Source organism: Salmo salar, chromosome 04 (assembly GCF_965601325.2).
Source record: "Salmo salar chromosome 04, fSalSal1, whole genome shotgun sequence".
NCBI lineage: Eukaryota > Metazoa > Chordata > Actinopteri > Salmoniformes > Salmonidae > Salmo > Salmo salar.
This window is the reverse complement of record NC_138294.1, coordinates 73183442-73201561: the sequence shown is the minus strand read 5'-3', so window position 1 is coordinate 73201561 and position 18120 is coordinate 73183442. Positions and strand designations below refer to the sequence as shown.

The window sequence follows — 18120 nt, the reverse complement described above, 5'->3', positions numbered from 1 at the left end:
TTATTCTGACATTTTACATTGTTAAAATAAAGTGGTGATCCTAACTGACCTAAGACAAGGAATGTATACTAGGATTAAATGTCAGGAATTGTGAAAAACTGAGTTTAAATATATTTGGCTAAGGTGTATGTAAACTTCCGACTTCAACTGTATATCTATCCTACCCTGCCTTTCCAAGGTCTTCGAAAGCCAAGTTAACAAAAGAGATCACCAACCATTTCGAATCCCACCATACCTTCTCCACTATGCAATCTGGTTTCCGAACTGGTCATGGGTGCACCTCAGCCACGCTCAAGGTTCTAAACGATATCATAACCGCTATCGATAAAAGATAATACTGTGCAGCCGTATTCATCGACCTGGCCAAGGCTTTCGACTCTGTCCATCACTGCATTCTTATCGGCAGACTCAGCCTTGGTTTCTCAAATGACTGCCTCACCTGGTTCACCAACTACTTCTCAGATAGAGTTCAGTGTGTCAAATCGTAGGGCCTGTTGTCCGGACCTCTGGCAGTCTCTATGGGGGTGCCACAGGGTTCAATTCTATGGCCGACTCTTTTCTCTGTAAATATCAATGATGTCGCTCTTGCTGCTGGTGATTCTCTGATCCACCTCTCAGACGACACCATTCTGTATACTTCTGGCCCTTCTTTGGACACTTAACAAACCTCCAGATTAGCTTCAATGCCATACAACTCTCCTGCCGTGGCCTCCAACTGCTCTTAAATGCAAGTAAAATTAAATGCATGCTCTTCAACCGATCGCAGCCCGCACCTGCCCGCCCGTCTAGCATCACTACTCTGGACGGTTCTGACTTAGAATATGTGGACAACTACAAATACCTAGGTGTCTGGTTAGACTGTAAACACTCGACTCACATTAAGCTTCTCCAATCCAAAATTAAATCTAGAATCAGCTTCCTATTTCGCAACCAAGCCTCCTTCACTCATGCTGTCAAACATAATCAGTTTTACGAGGGTATCTTACCGATCCTTGACTTCAGCAATGTCATGCCTCCAACACTCTACTCAGCAAATTGGATGCAGTCTATCACAGTGCCATCCATTTTGTCACCAAAGCCCCATATACTACCCACCACTGCGACCTGTATGCGCTCGCTGGCTGGCCCTCGCTTCATACTCATCGCCAAACTCACTGGCTCCAGGTCATCTACAGGTAGGTAAAGCACCAACTTATCTCAGCTCACTGGTCACCATAGCAGCACCCACACGTAGCACACGCTCCAGCAGGTATATCTCACTGGTCACCCCCAAAGCCAACTCCTACTTTGGCCGCCTTTCCTTCCAGTTCTCTGCTGCTAATGACTGGAACGAATTGCAAAAATCACTTTAGCTGGAGACTCATATCTCCCTCACTAACTTTAAGCATCAGCGGTCAGAGCAGCTTATAGATCATTGCACCTGTACATAGCCCATCTGTAAATAGCTCACCCAACTACCTCATCCCCATGTTTTTTTTATTTTTTGCACCCCAGTATCTCTACTTGCGCATTTATCTTCTGCACATCTATCACTCCAGTGTTTAACTGCAAAATGTAAATTATTTCACCACTATGGCCTATTTATTGCCTTACCTCCCTAATCTTACTACATTTGCACACACTGTATATAGACTTTTCTATTGTGTTATTAACTGTACATTTGTTTACTCCATGTTTAACTCTGTGTTGTTTGTGTCGCACTGCTTTGCCTTATCTTGGCCAGGTCGCAGTTGTAAATGAGAACTTGTTCTCAACTGGCCTACCTGGTTAAATAAAGGTGAAATAAAAAAATAAATAAAAAATGCTTCCTGTAGGCCAACTGCCCTAGCTTAAATCCTTTGTGAAATGTTGAACAGAACAAATAACAGATTTCAGCTAATTTTATTCACACCATTTTATTTTTTATATATTCAATGAAATAATTTTGTTTCTCTACTGTTGCTGTAGACTTCATCAGAGTAGCGTAGCGTTCTCTAAACTCAGTCCTGAGAACCCCAAGGGGTGCACGTTTTGTTTTTTGCACTAGCACTACACAGCTTATTCAAACAATGGGCTCATCATCAAGCTATGATTATTTGAACCAGTTGTGTAGTGCTAAGGAGAAAAAAAAAAAAAACGTGCACACCTTGGGGTCCCCAGGACTGAGTTTGGGAAACGCTCGTAGCGGGTCACTTGTTTCTACTGTATCTGAAAATAAATCAGAAACAGAATTAACTAAATAAACTTTACAATTGTGGAAAAGTGTGTATTTCACAACATGTAATTGTTCAATAAAACAGAGTAAATGTAAACTTTAAAAATAAGTTTGACATTCAGATCTTAAGATCAAAGAAAACACAGTAAACATGGCTGACAGATACCCATTTCTCTGATCAACAACTAACATTTATCAATAAGTTTCCATATGTTTTTATCCTCATAAAGTTGCTGCACAGATGTCTCCCAAGCTCTCTGTAAACTAATATTACATACATTATATGAAAAAGCATACCTCCAACACAAGACACTACAATGGCTATTTAAGACTAAATAAGTCAAATGCCTTTTAAAAAACCAAGTAGAACAATACTCATATCAATATAGTTGGAGCAAAAACAATTAAAGGAGAAACAATGCTGCATTCACAAGAGACCAACCAATAATACTGAAAAGGGCATTAACAAAAGAATTACAAAAAAGTGCTTCAGTATTTTAGTCAGTTCACATTTACTGTAGGTAGCTAGGAACTAAGGTGATTCTCCTCCCTGAACTTGAAGGCAAGTCCGACCCAGGGTCACATCACAGTACCAATGACGATCCCCACGACAGCGAATCACCTTGCGATGCAGTCCGTCCTGAACGATGACCCATCTGCATTCCTGACTGAAGAACTATTCTCACCAGCGACCATTATTATTGGCTAGTTTAAGCCTGGATTAGTATTGATGACAACATAGCTAGATCTTTGTTTTTTCAACAGAAAACAGCACAAAGATAGTCTACATTTACTCATAGATACACTACAGATAGCCCCAGGCTGTTTTGAAATGTCCCACCTTTTAATACAAAGAAATTGTACAAAGAAATTTGACATTTGTTATAGAGTAGGATTAATCAACAGTTTCAGGGGCAGTTCTGTTCTGGTTTCACATAGTGTGACCCAGATTTTGCTCTCAATGGGGCAATTTCTATCTATATCAGTTACATCCCTCCAAAATTGCCACTTTTCCCTTGTTTATGAAACGTTAAGAACACTTTTTTTGAAGACGTTGGTATTTCAGGTACAGGAAAGGTACCAGCCTCTGCCGTGTTGTGAAATTCCATGAAATGTGTTGACAACAAAAACACAACCCACCAAAAACCAAACAGATTTGGCTTGGACTTTAGCTGTTTAAAACTTTGTGACAGATGTACAATCCTCCCACGAAATTAGCATAACTTTGATGCATAGTAATCAAATGGTGATATTTTGCTTGAAAATACCCCCCATAGCTCAATGCCCAGTTATGAAGGTGAGTGAGATAGAGAAAGAGAGAAATAGGGGGAGGTAGAGAGAGAGAGAAAACATTGTGAGAGATACAGCACAAATAAAGGAGGGAGAAAATGAGATAGACCAAGGAAAACGATGGGTAACAGAAAAATAATAAAGAACGAGAGAGGATAGAAAGAGGGATGTGGGGTTGGAAACCGTGTCAGAAAGGCACAATTGTTTTGGATCTCCGCACCAAACACCATTTCAGCCCTACTGGCTTTCGACTGTGTGGACAGAGACGAGCCAAATCTCAGGCCTCATCTCATGGAGTCTCTCCAGTGGGGAGTGGGGATACCCCTTAGCTGGATAGGCTGGTTTAGGGGCTATAGAGCCTGTTGTCCCTCCCTGGAAGAGGGGGGGGGGGTCAGTCAGTCGGGGCACCTGGATCCACCAGGTCCGTTCTGACCTGGTGTGGTTGTGGGCAGCAGCCACCACCACCAGGGCGGCGCCATTACACCAGAGTGATCTCCACCTCCTCCCTTCTCTTCACCTGGCCGCGAGGCTGCTGCGGCTTGGGGGGTGGTGGAGCAGCGCGGACCTGTCCACAACATATAACTAGTTATTCCTTTGAGCTCCAAGTGGAGCCTCAACAAAATACAACAAGTGTGTCTTATCAAACAGGACAAGGGTCAGTATCCATACAGTATTTATGATGGTTTTCATTAGTTGACAGAAGTGTGTGTGTGTTTATGTGTTAACTTACAGGTCGAATGGTGCCTCCAGCACCACGATCTGCTGAGTACCTGGGGGGCTGGGTGGAGCTCTGGGAAGGACCTGAGGGTGAGGAGGGCAGACAGAATCATCAGCATCACGTCTTGGCTTAGAAACCACTAGAAACCACTACAGGACCGTGACATTGTGCTCTAATAAACACAACCCAGATATGTATCTCAGAATGAGGATTTTTTTAAATCCATGCTGTTGTTTATTACTTGTCTATGTCTCTACTTTTATACATGGTCTATTTTGCATGCATTTAATATGATAAATAACGTAGCCTGGTCCCAGATCTGGTTTTGCCAACTCCTACGTTTGTTGTCATGCCACAGACTATAATTCAGCACAAAACAGATTTGGGACCAGGCAATGAATTATGTTCAATGCGATAACATTTTGAATGCCAAATAATAAATATTCAGCCTTTGAGGAGTGGTTCTTACTCTGTAAGGGGCTTTTGAGTGGTGCAGGCGGTGGCCTATGGTGACCGTTGATGTAGGATGGTGGGCGAGGTATGGGGGAGGCGCTGGCACTGGAGGGGCTGGACTTGGGCGAGGGCAGAGTGGGGGTCTGGAGGGGGCTGCTGTGGAACGGGCCCAGCTGAAAGGGGCTCCGTGGGGAGCGCTCAGAAAGAGGAGAGGGTGACACCTGAAAGACAACATTCACCACAGATTTAAATAAAACAGTAATATACTGATTACTATCATTTGGATGAGGATGTGTGTCGTGATCGAGAACTTTAGCATGCATTTCATGATTGTAGAGTGTGCATCTAATGGCCGGTTTTCCGCACCAAGATAAAGCCTGGTCCTGGATTTAAAAAAATCATTCTCAACAGAAAATCTCCATGGAAATTATGTTTTACAGGATAAAGTTTAAACCGGTTTAAAGTGTCCATTCACGTGTGTAAACAGCGCCAAGGGTGGCTGCGTGTGTGTGTACCGGCGTGCTGCTGCTGGCCTCTCCAAGGCTGTCGCCATTCTCGCTGTCTGCACTGGCGCCGCCCTCCGCCAGCAGGTCCTCCACCAGCACGGCTGGGAAGACGCCAATGGCGCCGTTAAACTCGCCCTCCCAGAAGCCATCGTCCTCGTGGGTTTCACGGCTCAGCACGCGGATAATGGCGCCCTCAGGGAATGAGAGCTCCTCGTCTGTCTGGCCCGCATAGTCGTACAGGGCCTTGGCAAAGCACACTGAGGCAGAGAGAAGGGGGAGGGAGAGTGGGAGAGAGCCAGGGTGAAAACATGAAGGGGGAGAGGGAGGGAGAGACAGGGGGAGGGGGAAGAGTAAGAGCACGGAGGAAGAGATCAAAATGGAAAGAAAGGGAAAATAAAAAATGGTCCCAACATCTGAATGATCTCAATGGCATTGCCTTACATATGTATACTTGTTAATTCTGTGTGGTGCGAATCCTAACTAATACTTAAATCCAATTTCCTCTCAATACACTGCACTCACATTACCATGTGTATGTGACAAATAAAATTTGATTTGATCTCCCATTGACATCAATGCATGACTAAGTGAAAATCTGATTTAAGTCAAGTTCAGGATTCACTCCTGTGAGAATGTCAAGTCATGCTGTTCTGATTGTTTCACCCAAATTCACTGTGTCTCTCACCACTGCTGGAGTCGCCGTTGACGCTGGGCGTGCCCGGCGTGGGCAGCTCTGACTCGAGCAGCTCGGGCTCGGTGGAGTTGCTGGAGGAGTGGGATCGGGCGTCCAGGGCAGCCAGAGCCTGGAGCATGCTCAGTAGGCTGTTGGACGAGGGCAGCTGCAGGTACTTCTCCGGGACGTAACCCACCTGGCCCGTCTGGTTCCTGGCCTAGAGACAATGTTGGAACACACACATAGGGTTACCATTCAGTGATAGTAGGGCACACAGCAGCAAAATGTTCTGCAATGGATAACAGAACTAAAACCTCCCCATTTCACTCCATTAAAAAAAAATATCCCTATTGAACATGACCCCTGGTGTGTAGGCATATGATGACTTTAGAGTACAACTTGCTTTATTCGAGTTTAAAGCGCAAACAGTGAAGTATTGCAACTTTTGGAAAGCACTCTGTACCTTGACCCAGTCCTCCATGTCCCCATCATCAATAACCTCCAGCACTTCCTGTTCCTCGATGGTCAGCTCGTCTGGCTGAGACGCCTGGGAGAGGAAGGAGATCTCCTGTTTCATTACTGCTAGACTGCCCCAGTCAATTCTGTGCATTTTTTGTATGTTGGAGCTGTATTTGTGAAGTCTGAATTTTTATATTATAATGCATGCTGCAGTGCTCAAAGGACTTATATGGTAGCATATTGTTGTCCCGTGTGGCTCAGTTGGTAGAGCATGGCGTTTACAACGCCAGGGTTGTGGGTTCGATTCCCACGGGGGACCAGTACAGGATGAAATGTATGCATTCACTACTGTAAGTCGCTCTGGATAAGAGCGTCTGCTAAATGACTAAAATGTAAATGTAAAAAAATATTGCATCGTATCCAAGGCGCTGGGTTGATTGCCAGCTCAAAGGTGAGAATAGGACTACTGTTGTAGAGCACTCTGTGTGCGTGTATACCTTGTATGAGTACAGCACTCTGTGTGCGTGTGTACCTTGTATGAGTACAGCACTCTGTGTGCGTGTGTACCTTGTATGAGTAGAGCACTCTGTGTGCGTGTATACATTGTATGAGTAGAGCACTCTGTGTGCGTGTATACATTGTATGAGTAGAGCACTCTGTGTGCGTGTATACCTTGTATGAGTACAGCACTTTGCAGGTGAGGGGGTAGTTCCTGAGAGTACAGGAGGGGATAGAGCTGCTGTCGTCCAACACCTCTCCACTATCCTCCAGCTCCTCATCCTCCTCCTCTCTCTCCAGGTCAGCTGTACCCTAAACACACACACACCACACACCAGGTTGGATGGGATCACTTTGAGCAAGGCAAGCCACAGTATCGATACTTTTGATCACATAGTGACACATTATTTGGGATGCAAGGTGATTTGTAAATGAGTAATTCTGCACAATCTAACTGCAGAATCAGTAGCCTTGTTAAGCCAGCCTGATCTCAAGCTCACATGCAGTCAGCAGTCAGTCTGGTTTCACAAGGCTAGTCAATCTCAAACACACAAACACAGCACAGGATAAACTAGCACCTTAAAAGGAAAAATCCACCCAAAATCACTAATTCTTTTTAATTTACATTGTTAAATAACATTATGTGAGAATAATATTTTTGGGAACAAATGTTTCATTTTGCCCATATAATAAGGTTGGTAGCAACATGGAAAATCGTTGCAGCTCAAATTGACTACAAAATCCACAATGCAATGCTCTCTCTATGGGCTTGCTGGCTAGCTACGTAGCTAGCAAACAAAGCTAAAACACAATAATAACAAAGAAATATCAGCATGTAAAGTAGCTAGTCAGTGCAGTTTTAGGCGATTTAACCGCTATCAATTTAGGAGTCTACAAGCTCATCATGTTCAACATGCAGATTGATGAGCCTCACAAGGTGGAGTCTAACGTTCACAACAGCAGATATAAACTCAGCAACAACAACAAAAAACGTCCCTTTTTCAGAACCCTGTCTTTCAAAGATAATTCGTAAAAATCCAAATTACAATGAAGATCTGCAAAGTTAAGGGTTTAAACACTGTTTCTCATGCTTGTTCAATGAACCATAAACAATTAATGAACATGCACCTGTGGAATGGTCGTTAAGACACTAACAGCTTACAGACGGTAGGCAATTAAGGTCACAGTTATGAAAACTTAGGACACTAAAGAGGCCTTTCTACTGACTCTGAAAAACACCAAAAGAAAGATGCCCAGGGTCCCTGCTCATTTGCATGAATGTGCCTTAGGCATGCTGCAAGGAGGCATGAGAACTGCAGATGTGGCCAAGGCAATAAATTGAAATGTCCGTACTGTGAGACACCTAAGAGAGCGCTACAGGGAGACAGGACGGACAGCTGATCGTCCTCGCAGTGGCAGACCACGTGTAGCAACATCTGCACAGGATCGGTACATCCGAACATCACACCTGTGGGACAGATACAGGATGGCAACAACAACTGCCCGAATTACACCAGGAACGCACAATCCGTCCATGAGTGCTCAGACTGTCCGCAATAGGCTGAGAGAGGCTGGACTGAGGGCTTGTAGGCCTGTTGTAAGGCAGGTCCTCACCAGACATCACTGGCAACAACGTCGCCTATGGGCACAAACCCACCGTCGCTGGACCAGACAGGACTGGCAAAAAGTGCTCTTCACTGACGAGTCGCGGTTTTGTCTCACCAGGGGTGATGGTCAGATTCGCGTTTATCATCGAAGGAATGAGCGTTACACCGAGGCCTGTACTCTGGAGCGGAATCGCATCGGACTGAGCTTGTTGTCATTGCAGGCAATCTCAACACTGTGCGTTACAGGGAAGAAGTCCTCCTCCCTCATGTGGTACCCTTCCTGCAGGCTCATCCTGACATGACCCTCCAGCATCACAATGCCACCAGCCATACTGCTCGTTCTGTGCATGATTTCCTGCAAGAGAGGAATGTCAGTGTTCTGCTATGGCCAGCAAAGAGCCCGGATCTCAATCCCATTGAGCACGTCTGAGACCTGTTGGATCGGAGGGTGAGGGCTAGGGCCATTCCCCCCAGAAATGTCCGGGAACTTGCAGGTGCCTTGGTGGAAGAGTCGGGTAACATCTCACAGCAAGAACTGGCAAATCTGGTGCAGTCCATGAGGAGGAGATGCACTGCAGTACTTAATGCAGCTGGTGGCCTCATCAGATACGGACTGTCTTGATTTTGCCCCCCTTTGTTCAGGGACACATTATTCAATTTCTGTTAGTCACATGTCTGTGGAACTTGTTCAGTTTATGTCTCAGCTGAAAATAAATACAGCTGACAGTGAGAGGACGTTTCTTTTTTTGCTGAGTTTACATTTGAGGAGATTGGAAACGTTGCCCATGTTACATTGATGGGCAGCGCGGTGCATTCTTGGCGATTCTGCGACAAGGAGCACTCTCAAAGGAGTGAATGGGAGTCTACTGGGCGCTAGCTCAAAAATACAACATTAGCACAAATTTTGTCAACAAGTACAACATAAAAAAATATTTTCCGAGATGTGAGATAATTAACTTGCCTATCTGTAATATCGTATAGCTTTGGAATCGTGACATTACGTACTTGAGAAAAATAGCCACGTTTCTCGACATACACACACAGACTTTGAGAAGGGATTGTGTTATGATTAGTTTAGCAACGTGAACGCGATTGGTCCACAGTCTGCTGGGTGGGGCGTTACACATTCCTTCATTCATTGGATTCCTATCTCCTTTCTATAACATCTCTGGCAACGGCACCATGCAGTGCACCCTGGACAAATGAAGCAGACAAATAGGAAAAATGTTCTAGACCCTCCGTTAAATGACACATTTCGAGGTAGGAATATCTCAAACATGTTGATCAATGGCTCATTCGAGAGAAGACATCCTCCCGGAGTTATGACATCGGCCAATATTGAAATCTGACATGTACGATAGACGTTTTCGCGATGTAAATGTCGTATTCCTATTAACTTCCAGTGTAGTGAGAGCGACTTTACCACAGTGCCACGTCATACCGCCCAGATTTCTGCCTCCCTGAACGCCAAAAACTCAGATACACATGAACATAAAATGACCCAGGGAATCAATAGATCACTCAGAGATGCACAAAAACAATATAACATTCAAAATGGGTGAACTTTTCCTTTAAAGTTGAGAAACAGTACTTTAAAGAAACACCCTAGCTTCCTTATCATGTGATTTACATGAGCCCGGGAAATTTCTGTAGGCAGGTACAGGGGACAAAATGGAAGTCGTTGATGGGTTTGGGTGTATGCACAAAGATGTGAGAAAAAAAGCAATTTTTGTCTCATCTTTCAAAGTGTGTTTTGTGACTCACGGAGAGTGAAGGGTCATGGGTGTTCAGGTTAGCCCACCGCTCGTTCTCCAGCTCCTCCATCACCTGGTTCATGGCGCTCTTCAGCCACGTCTCCACAGTGATGCTTGCCTCTCTCAGCAGGGCCAGGCGAGCCTCCGCCTTCAGCTTCACCGTCTGGAGTTAGTGACATCATCATATGTTTTGTCATATTACGAATTTCTTGTTTATTCCCTCCTAATTCCAGCAATCTTCCCACTGGGATTTCTGGAAAAGCTGAGATTTTGCAACTCTAGTCATGACCAGTCAGCCATCATGTCATAATAGGCTTTCATAAGAATCTCTATCAAAACTACTGTATGTTGGATGTAGTCTGCCTCATCAACCAGCAGGGGGAATCAGAGGCAAGAGAGGCTGAGGTGACACAACCTACTGGCCCAATGATATACCAACCCCAGTAAGGGATCACACACACAAGTATGTAACTGGTGGGATCTGAACTCCGGTCTCTGGCTCGGGACACCAACATCTTAAACATTCCCTGTTGGCCAGATTTTAAGTCACAGGCAGGGTTACATTATCATGAGTCCTACTCACCATCGCCACACACACACAAGTTTACCTCAGCTCTCCGCAGGTTCTCCCTGGCCGCCTCCATTTTGAGCTCCAGCTCACTGCAGTTCTGCTCCGACGGCCCCTGCTGTGTCCTATAGTCCTCCAGGGCCTAAAAGGTCACAGATAACATGTAGTAAACAAACCAATCTCAATGACTGTCTGAAATGGCACCCTATACAGTACACTTCTTTTGACCAGCACCCTATGGGGGCTGTTGATGGAGCTCATGAGTTGGGCCTCTCTGAACTGAATTTGTGAGTGTTCGTGTGTGTGTGTAAATGATGTATGTACAATGTAGGCACCTGACCTGAGCCATAAGTGAGACTAGGAATCTACCACCCCACTATCAGATTAGAGGGGCAATGTAGCCCCCCCTAATGTTTTTGTCCCCCCACTTAGGTTCTGAAAATCTCCATCGCCCTCTAACTTGTCATTTTCGCAGATTAAGTGTTAGAGTTGGTAACATATTTATTGTTTACAAATTAGTTATGAATATATAGCACAACTTTGGATTTCGCCTCCATCTCAAAATCGAAATGGTTTTGACCATTTGGAATTTTAAGTGAGCTTCTTTTCTCCTCCCACTTTGGCCATGCAGTGTGCCTCGCAAAGTGATTGCTGTCTTTGTTATGAAATTATAAACTTAAGTAAAAATACTTTAAAGTACTACTTATTTTTTTTTTGTATCTGTACTTAACTTTACCATTTATATTTGTGGCAAACTTTACTTTTACTCCACTACATTCCTAAAGAAAATAATGTACTTTTTACTTCATACATTTCCTCTGACACCCAAAAGTACTCACTACATTTTTAATGCTTAGCAAGAAAGGAAAATTGTCCAATTCACGAATTTATCAAGAGAACATCCCTGTTCATCCCAACTGCCTCTGATCTGGCGGACTCACATAAACACATCCTTTCATTTGTAAATGATGTCTGAGTGTCGGAGTGTGCCCCTGGCTGTCTGTAAATACAAATAAAATAAAAACAATTTGCCATCTGGTTTGCTTAATATAAGGAATTTGAAATGATTTACACCAACTTTTGATACTTAAATATATTTTAGCAATTACATTAACTTTTGATACTTAAATATATTTAAAACCAAATACTTTTAGTCAAGTAGTATTTTACTGGGTGACTCACTTTTACTTACTCACTTAAATGTTTTATTAAGGCATCTTTACTTATACTCAAGTATAACAATTGGGTACTTTTTCCCACCACAGACCCTGTATATCAAAAAAGTACAATATACACAGAATCTTTAAAGCAAAACTACCAAAACTACAGCTGATGGTGAACCTGAACAAATGTAAATAAAATATATTGTAAGCACTGTTCAGCATGTAGCTTATAGCCAGATGAGTTGCGTCTCCCTTGTAGCTTACTTTTATTTTGGTAAAGCACATTTTTAATAGATAGAACAATAACCTAGCAAATTACATGGCCACTCTACTAATAAAGACTAATATTGCGCGGCCTGTTCCTGGTCGTGCGAAGCTGGGCAAGCTGTGCGCAGTTTGACTAGGCTACTGATATTCCCCAGTGTTGATCGGCATGCAAAATACCTTGTAGAGATCAATAACTGTCAACACAGTTACATGCTTTGTTCGACACTGAAGGAGAGGAAAAATTAGTTGTCACAAAGTGAGTAATTTTAATATAAGTATAATATTTAGTATAAGCAAAAAAAAATGAAATCGGCGATTCCTAACGTTTTAATGGATTTTCTGACCGATGCATGCCACATTTGGAACGGTTGGCAGTCGCGGACCGATGCAGTCGTATCTTACATTTAAAAAAAAAAATTAAAAATCAGGGACAGATGCATATATCTGCTTGAATATAGACTATCCCCTTTCTCGTCCTTCATCTATCCCTTCCTCTCTCACCCGCTGGCTGTGGATGATGCTCTTGTGTTCTCGTGCCACTCGGGTTGCCCACTTCCGTGCCTCCTTATCCAGATTGTGCTCCTCCGCTGTGCCACTCTGCTTATGCAGCTGCCCCACCTAGTGACCAGGGATGATGGATGGAGTAGAGAGAGAGTTTAATGGTCTGATAATATTCAGCTAAACATAATCTCTGTGTGTGTGTGTGTGTGTGTGTGTGTGTGTGTGTGTGTGTGTGTGTGTGTGTGTGTGTGTCAATAGGTCAAAAATATATTGAACAAAATATAAAACGCAACATCTAAAGTGTTGGTCCCATATTTCATGAGCTGAAATAAAACATAGCAGAAATATTCTATATGCACAAAAACCTTATTACTCTAATATGTTAGGCACAAATTTGTTTACATCCCTGTTTGTGAGCATCTCTTTTGTCAAGATCCATCCACCTGATAAGTGTGGCACATCAAGAAGCTGCTTAAACAGCATGATCATTACACAGGTGCACCTTGTGCTGGGGACAATAAAAGGCCACTAAAATGTGCAGTTTTGTCACACAACACAATGCCACAGATGTCTCAACTTTGAGGGAGCGTGCAATTGGCATGCTGACTGCAGGAATGTCCACCAGAGCTGTTGTCAGAGAATTGAAAGTTAATTTCTCAACCATAAACTGCCTCCAACGTCATTTTAGAGTATTTGGCAGTACGTCCAACTGGCCTCACAACCGCAGACCACTTGTAACCAAACCAGCCCAGGACCTCCACATCCGGCTTCTTCACCTGCAGGATCGTCTGAGACCAGCCACCCAGTCAGCTGATGAAACTGAGGGTTTGCACAAACTGCCAGAAACCATCTCAGGGAAGCGCATCTGCATGCTCGTCATCATCACAAGGGTCTTGACTTGACTGCAGTTTCTCGTCGCGACCGACTTCAGTAGGCAAATGCTCACCTTCAATGGCTACTGGCATGCTGGAGAACTGTGATTTTCACAAATGAATCCCAGTTTTAACTGTACCGGGCAGATGGCAGACAGCGTGTACAACACATTCGGAAAGTATTCAGACCCCTTGACTTTTTCCACAGTTTGTTGTGTTACAGCCTTATTGTAAAATGGATGAAATATTTTTTGCTCATCAATCTACACACAATACCCCATAATGACAAAGCAAAAACAGGTTTTTTGAAATTTTTGCAAATTTATTACAAATGAAAAACAGCAATACCTTATTTACATAAGTATTCAGACCCTTTGCTGTGAGACTCGAAATTGAGCTCAGGTGCATCCTGTTTCCATTGATCATCCTTGAGATTTTTCAACAACTTGGAATCCACCTGTGGTAAATTCAATTGATTGGACATGATTTGGAAAGGCACACAAATCAAATCATATTGTATTTGTCACATGCGCCGAATACAACAGGTGTAGTCCTTACAGTGAAATGCATACTTACAAGCCCTTAACCAACAATGCAGTTAAGAAAAATACGTGTTAATGAAAATAAAAGTAACAAATAATTAAAGAGCAGCAGTACAATAACAATAGCGAGGCAATATACAGGGGGTACCGGTACAGAGTCAATGTGCGGGGCACCAATTAGTCGAGGTAACTGAGGTAAGATGTACATGTAGGTAGAGTTAGTGACTACTGTATGCATAGATAATAAACAGAGTAGCAGCAGCAGTGTAAAAGGGGGGGGGGGCGGCAATGCAAATAGCCTGGGTAGCCATTTGATTAGATGTTCAGGAGTCTTATGGCTTGGGGGTAGAATCTGTTTAGAAGCCTCTTGGACCTAGACTTGGCGCTCCACTACCGCTTGCCGTGCGGTAGCAGAGAGAACAGTCTATGACTAGGGTGGCTGGTGTCTTTGACAATTTGTAGGACCTTCTTCTGACACCGCCTGTTATATAGGTCCTGGATGGCAGGAAACTTGGTCCCAGTGATGTACTGGGCCGTACACACTACCCTCTGTAGTGCCTTGTGGTCGGAGGCCGAGCAGTTGCCATACCAGGCAGTGATGCAACCCGTCAGGATGCTCTCGATGGTGCAGCTGTAGAACTTTGAGGATCTGAGGACCCATGCCAAATCTTTTCAGTCTCCTGAGAGGGAATAGGTTTTGTCGTGCCCTCTTCACAACTGTCTTGGTGTGCTTGGACCATGTTAGTTTGTTGTTGATGTGGACACCAAGGAACTTGAAGCTCCCAACCTGCTCCACTACAGCCCTGTCGATGAGAATGGGGGCGTGCTTGGTCCTCCTTTCCTGTAGTCAACAATCATCTCCTTTATCTTGATCACGTTGAGGGAGAGGTTGCTGTCCTGGCACCACACGGCCAGGTCTCTGAACTCCTCCTTGGTGCCCACATGGGAAAAACTCCCCAAATACAGGTGTGCCTAGCTTGTAGCGTCATACCAAAGACTCAAGGCTGTAATCGCTGCCAAAGGTGCTTCAACAAAGTACTGAGAAAAGGGTCTGAATACTTAAGTGATATTTCAGTAAAAAAAATGTAAATGTCATGATGGGGTATTGTGTGTAGCTTGATCAGGAAACCATTAAAAAAAAAAAAAAAAAAATTATAATAAGGCTTTCACGTAACAAAATGTGGAAAAAGTCAAGGGGCCTGAAAACTTTCCGAATGCACCGTATGTCGTCGTGTGGGTAAGAGGTTTTCTGATCTCAACGTTATGAACAGAGCGCCCCATGGTGACGGTGGGGTTATGCTATTTTTATTTATTTATCTAACCTTTGTTTAACTAGGCAAGTCAGTTAAGAATAAATTCTTATTTACAATGATGGCCAAAAGGCAAAAGGCCTCCTGCGGGGACGGGGGCCTGGGATAAAAATAAAAAAATAAATACAATATAAATATAGGACGAAACACACATCACAACAAGAGAGACACAACAAGAGAGACCTAGGACAAGATAAGGCAGCAAAACATGGGCAGGCATAAGCTACGGACAACAAACACAATTGCCTTTTATTGATGGCAATTCGAATGCCGAGATACCGTTACGAGATCCTGAGACCCATTGTCGTGCCATTCATCCGCCACCATCACCTCATGTTTCAGCATGATAATGCACCACGGCCCCATATTGCAAGGATCTGTACACAATTCCTGGAAACTGAAAATGTCCCAGTTCTTCCATGGTCTGCATACTCAACATTGAGCATCACTGGGATGCTCTGGTTTGACGTGTATGATATCATGTTCCAATTCCCGCCAATATCCAGCAACTCTGCACAGCCATTGGAGAGGAGTAGGACAACATTCCACAGGCCACAATCAACTTTCTGCGAATGATTTGGGTTGGGCTACATGAGGCAAATGGTGGTCACACCAAATACTGACTGGTTCTGATCCACAACCCTACCTTATTTTTAAGGTATCTGTGACCAACAGATGCCTATCTGTATTCCCAGTCATGTGAAATCCATAGATTAGGGCCTAATTCAATTATTTCAATTGACTGATTTCCTTATATGAACTGTAACTCAGTAAAATCTTTGAAATTGTTCCATGTTGCGTTTATATTTTTGTTCAGTGTACTTTGGTACATATAAAACAGCCATATACACCTAAAGATTTACGGTAAGATATTGGAACCGATATCCGTTTGAGGGTGAATGTTGGCAAATATTATTAAATGATATTTGAGAAATGGTGGCGTAGTAATAAAAAAAACGATTGCCTCAATGGCAGGATTCAGACAGCCAAACAAATGACGTGTTTGTGTCGAAAGGAAAACAACCAAGGAAAAAAACACTTGCACTACGGATGACCTCACAAGAGAAACAGTCAATCCATACGCCCCATTGGGATGAGAGGCAATGTCTCGAAATCAGGGATGTTATCAGGATAACATAGAAAATCATGAAACGTTGGATATTTGTTTGGGGGTTAGTCGATTCCAATAAAATAGGACTGGAGGTCAGATGAATATGGGAAAATCCTGTGCTTATTTCTCTCCACAACCCCTCTACAAGGCCTGAAGTGTCATTCTAGGTCATGTGATATGTTCTGAACATTGCAAAATAGAAATGGATGGTGGTATGATTCTCTGTCTACATGACAGAAAATCATACCACCCTGCATCCCACTGCTGGCTTGCTTCTGAAGCTAAGCAGGGCTGGTCCTGGTCAGTCCCTGGATGGGAGACCAGATGCTGCTGGAAGTGGTGTTGGAGGGCCAGTAGGAGGCACTCTCTCCTCTGGTCTAAAAAATATCCCAATGCCCCAGGGCAGTGATTGGCAACACTGCCCTGTGTAGGGTGCCGTCTTTCGGGGTGTCCTGACTCGGTGGTCACTAAAGATCCCATGGCACTTACCGTAAGAGTAGGGGTGATAACCCGGTGTCCTGGCTAAATTCCCAAGCTGTCCTTCATACCATCATGGCCACCTAATCATCCCCAGCTTACAATTGGCTCATTCATCCTCCTTCCTTTCCCCTGTAACTATTCCCTAGGTCGTTGCTATAAATGAGAATGTGTTCTCAGTCAACTTACCTGGAAAAACAACAGTTAAAAAAATAAATATATATGTTCTAGTACATTTCTATCAGAACCTTCTGTAATGCTATTTGCTCATTATCCACCAAACGGAAGAAAACGTCCTGAAACAGGGAGGGACAACCCTAGACTTCTCTAATAAGAAGCACTCATTCTTGTTTCCGGATACAAAATTGTTTTCCATCGCACACTAATGAACAGAGCCCTGGCTGGTTGGGATGATGGACACACAACAGGACCAGGAGGTGTATAGGTCAACCCCCATGACTGATGATCCCTGGCATGCTTCATGTGCACAGAGCTGACCCTTGACACAAGAATGAACACAGTCCAAATGGCAGATTAACTGAAATGTGCACTCAGCTAAAAATATGGTTTTTCCAACTACAGGTTGAAGAGGGAAAAAGAGCACCACAGGTGGAGCGCCGAGTTTTCTGTGTGTGTGTGTGTGTGTGTGTGTGTGTGTGAGAGAGAGAGAGACAATGTGGGCCGTGCGCAAGGCCCATAAATCAGTGAATGAGAGGAGAGACACACCTAGTTCCTGTTAGAGGCTGAGGCAGCCAGGTGTAGAAGAGTGGAGGAGGGATAAGGAAGGCAGGGGGTTGGAGTGAGCACACTGACGAGGCCCCCTTACAATGCCCCCTTTTCACAGATGCCTAGGCCGTCCATGGTCCTGCCTGCCTGCAAAACGCCCCCCACTCCCCTCCGGCCCCTCTTTCAGTGCAGTTCTTTTCCGGATCCCTCCGTCGTCTCGCACAGGGAGGTGGAGGGGGCAACTGCATCACTAAATGTTTTCTTTAGGAACAGGCCTCCGCTTGTTTGACTTCCAAGGAAAACAACAACGAGGGCCTTGGAGGTTTCTAACAATTTGTCCAGTGTAGCGGAGGGGCGGATGGGATGGGAGGAGGGGTGCGGGTGGAGGAGGGTGTGGACGAGTGCACTGGCGGGCAGATGGACAGACTGAG

The 18120-nt window shown here is 44.1% G+C and overlaps 1 protein-coding gene and 1 non-coding gene across 3 annotated transcripts in view; one reads left to right on the top strand and one right to left on the bottom strand.

Annotated features, from left to right (window-relative positions):
• Nucleotides 1–1865: 1865 nt before the first annotated feature.
• Nucleotides 1866–18120, bottom strand: part of LOC100196115 (F-BAR and double SH3 domains protein 2) — a 51184-nt gene continuing 34929 nt past the window's right edge. For both annotated transcript variants that reach the window (XM_014197713.3, XM_045717268.2), the window contains 10 exons: nt 12652–12768; nt 10761–10862; nt 10163–10315; nt 6966–7103; nt 6298–6381; nt 5847–6051; nt 5171–5418; nt 4672–4876; nt 4215–4285; nt 1866–4049 (listed from right to left, as the gene is read on the bottom strand). In XM_014197713.3, coding sequence (XP_014053188.1) covers nt 3963–4049; nt 4215–4285; nt 4672–4876; nt 5171–5418; nt 5847–6051; nt 6298–6381; nt 6966–7103; nt 10163–10315; nt 10761–10862; nt 12652–12768 — 1410 coding nt within the window. In that variant the 3' untranslated portion in view covers nt 1866–3962. The remainder of the gene's footprint in view (nt 4050–4214; nt 4286–4671; nt 4877–5170; nt 5419–5846; nt 6052–6297; nt 6382–6965; nt 7104–10162; nt 10316–10760; nt 10863–12651; nt 12769–18120) is intronic.
• trnav-uac (transfer RNA valine (anticodon UAC)) lies at nt 6539–6612 on the top strand. Its single transcript has one exon. It is a non-coding gene; the product is annotated as a tRNA-Val (tRNA).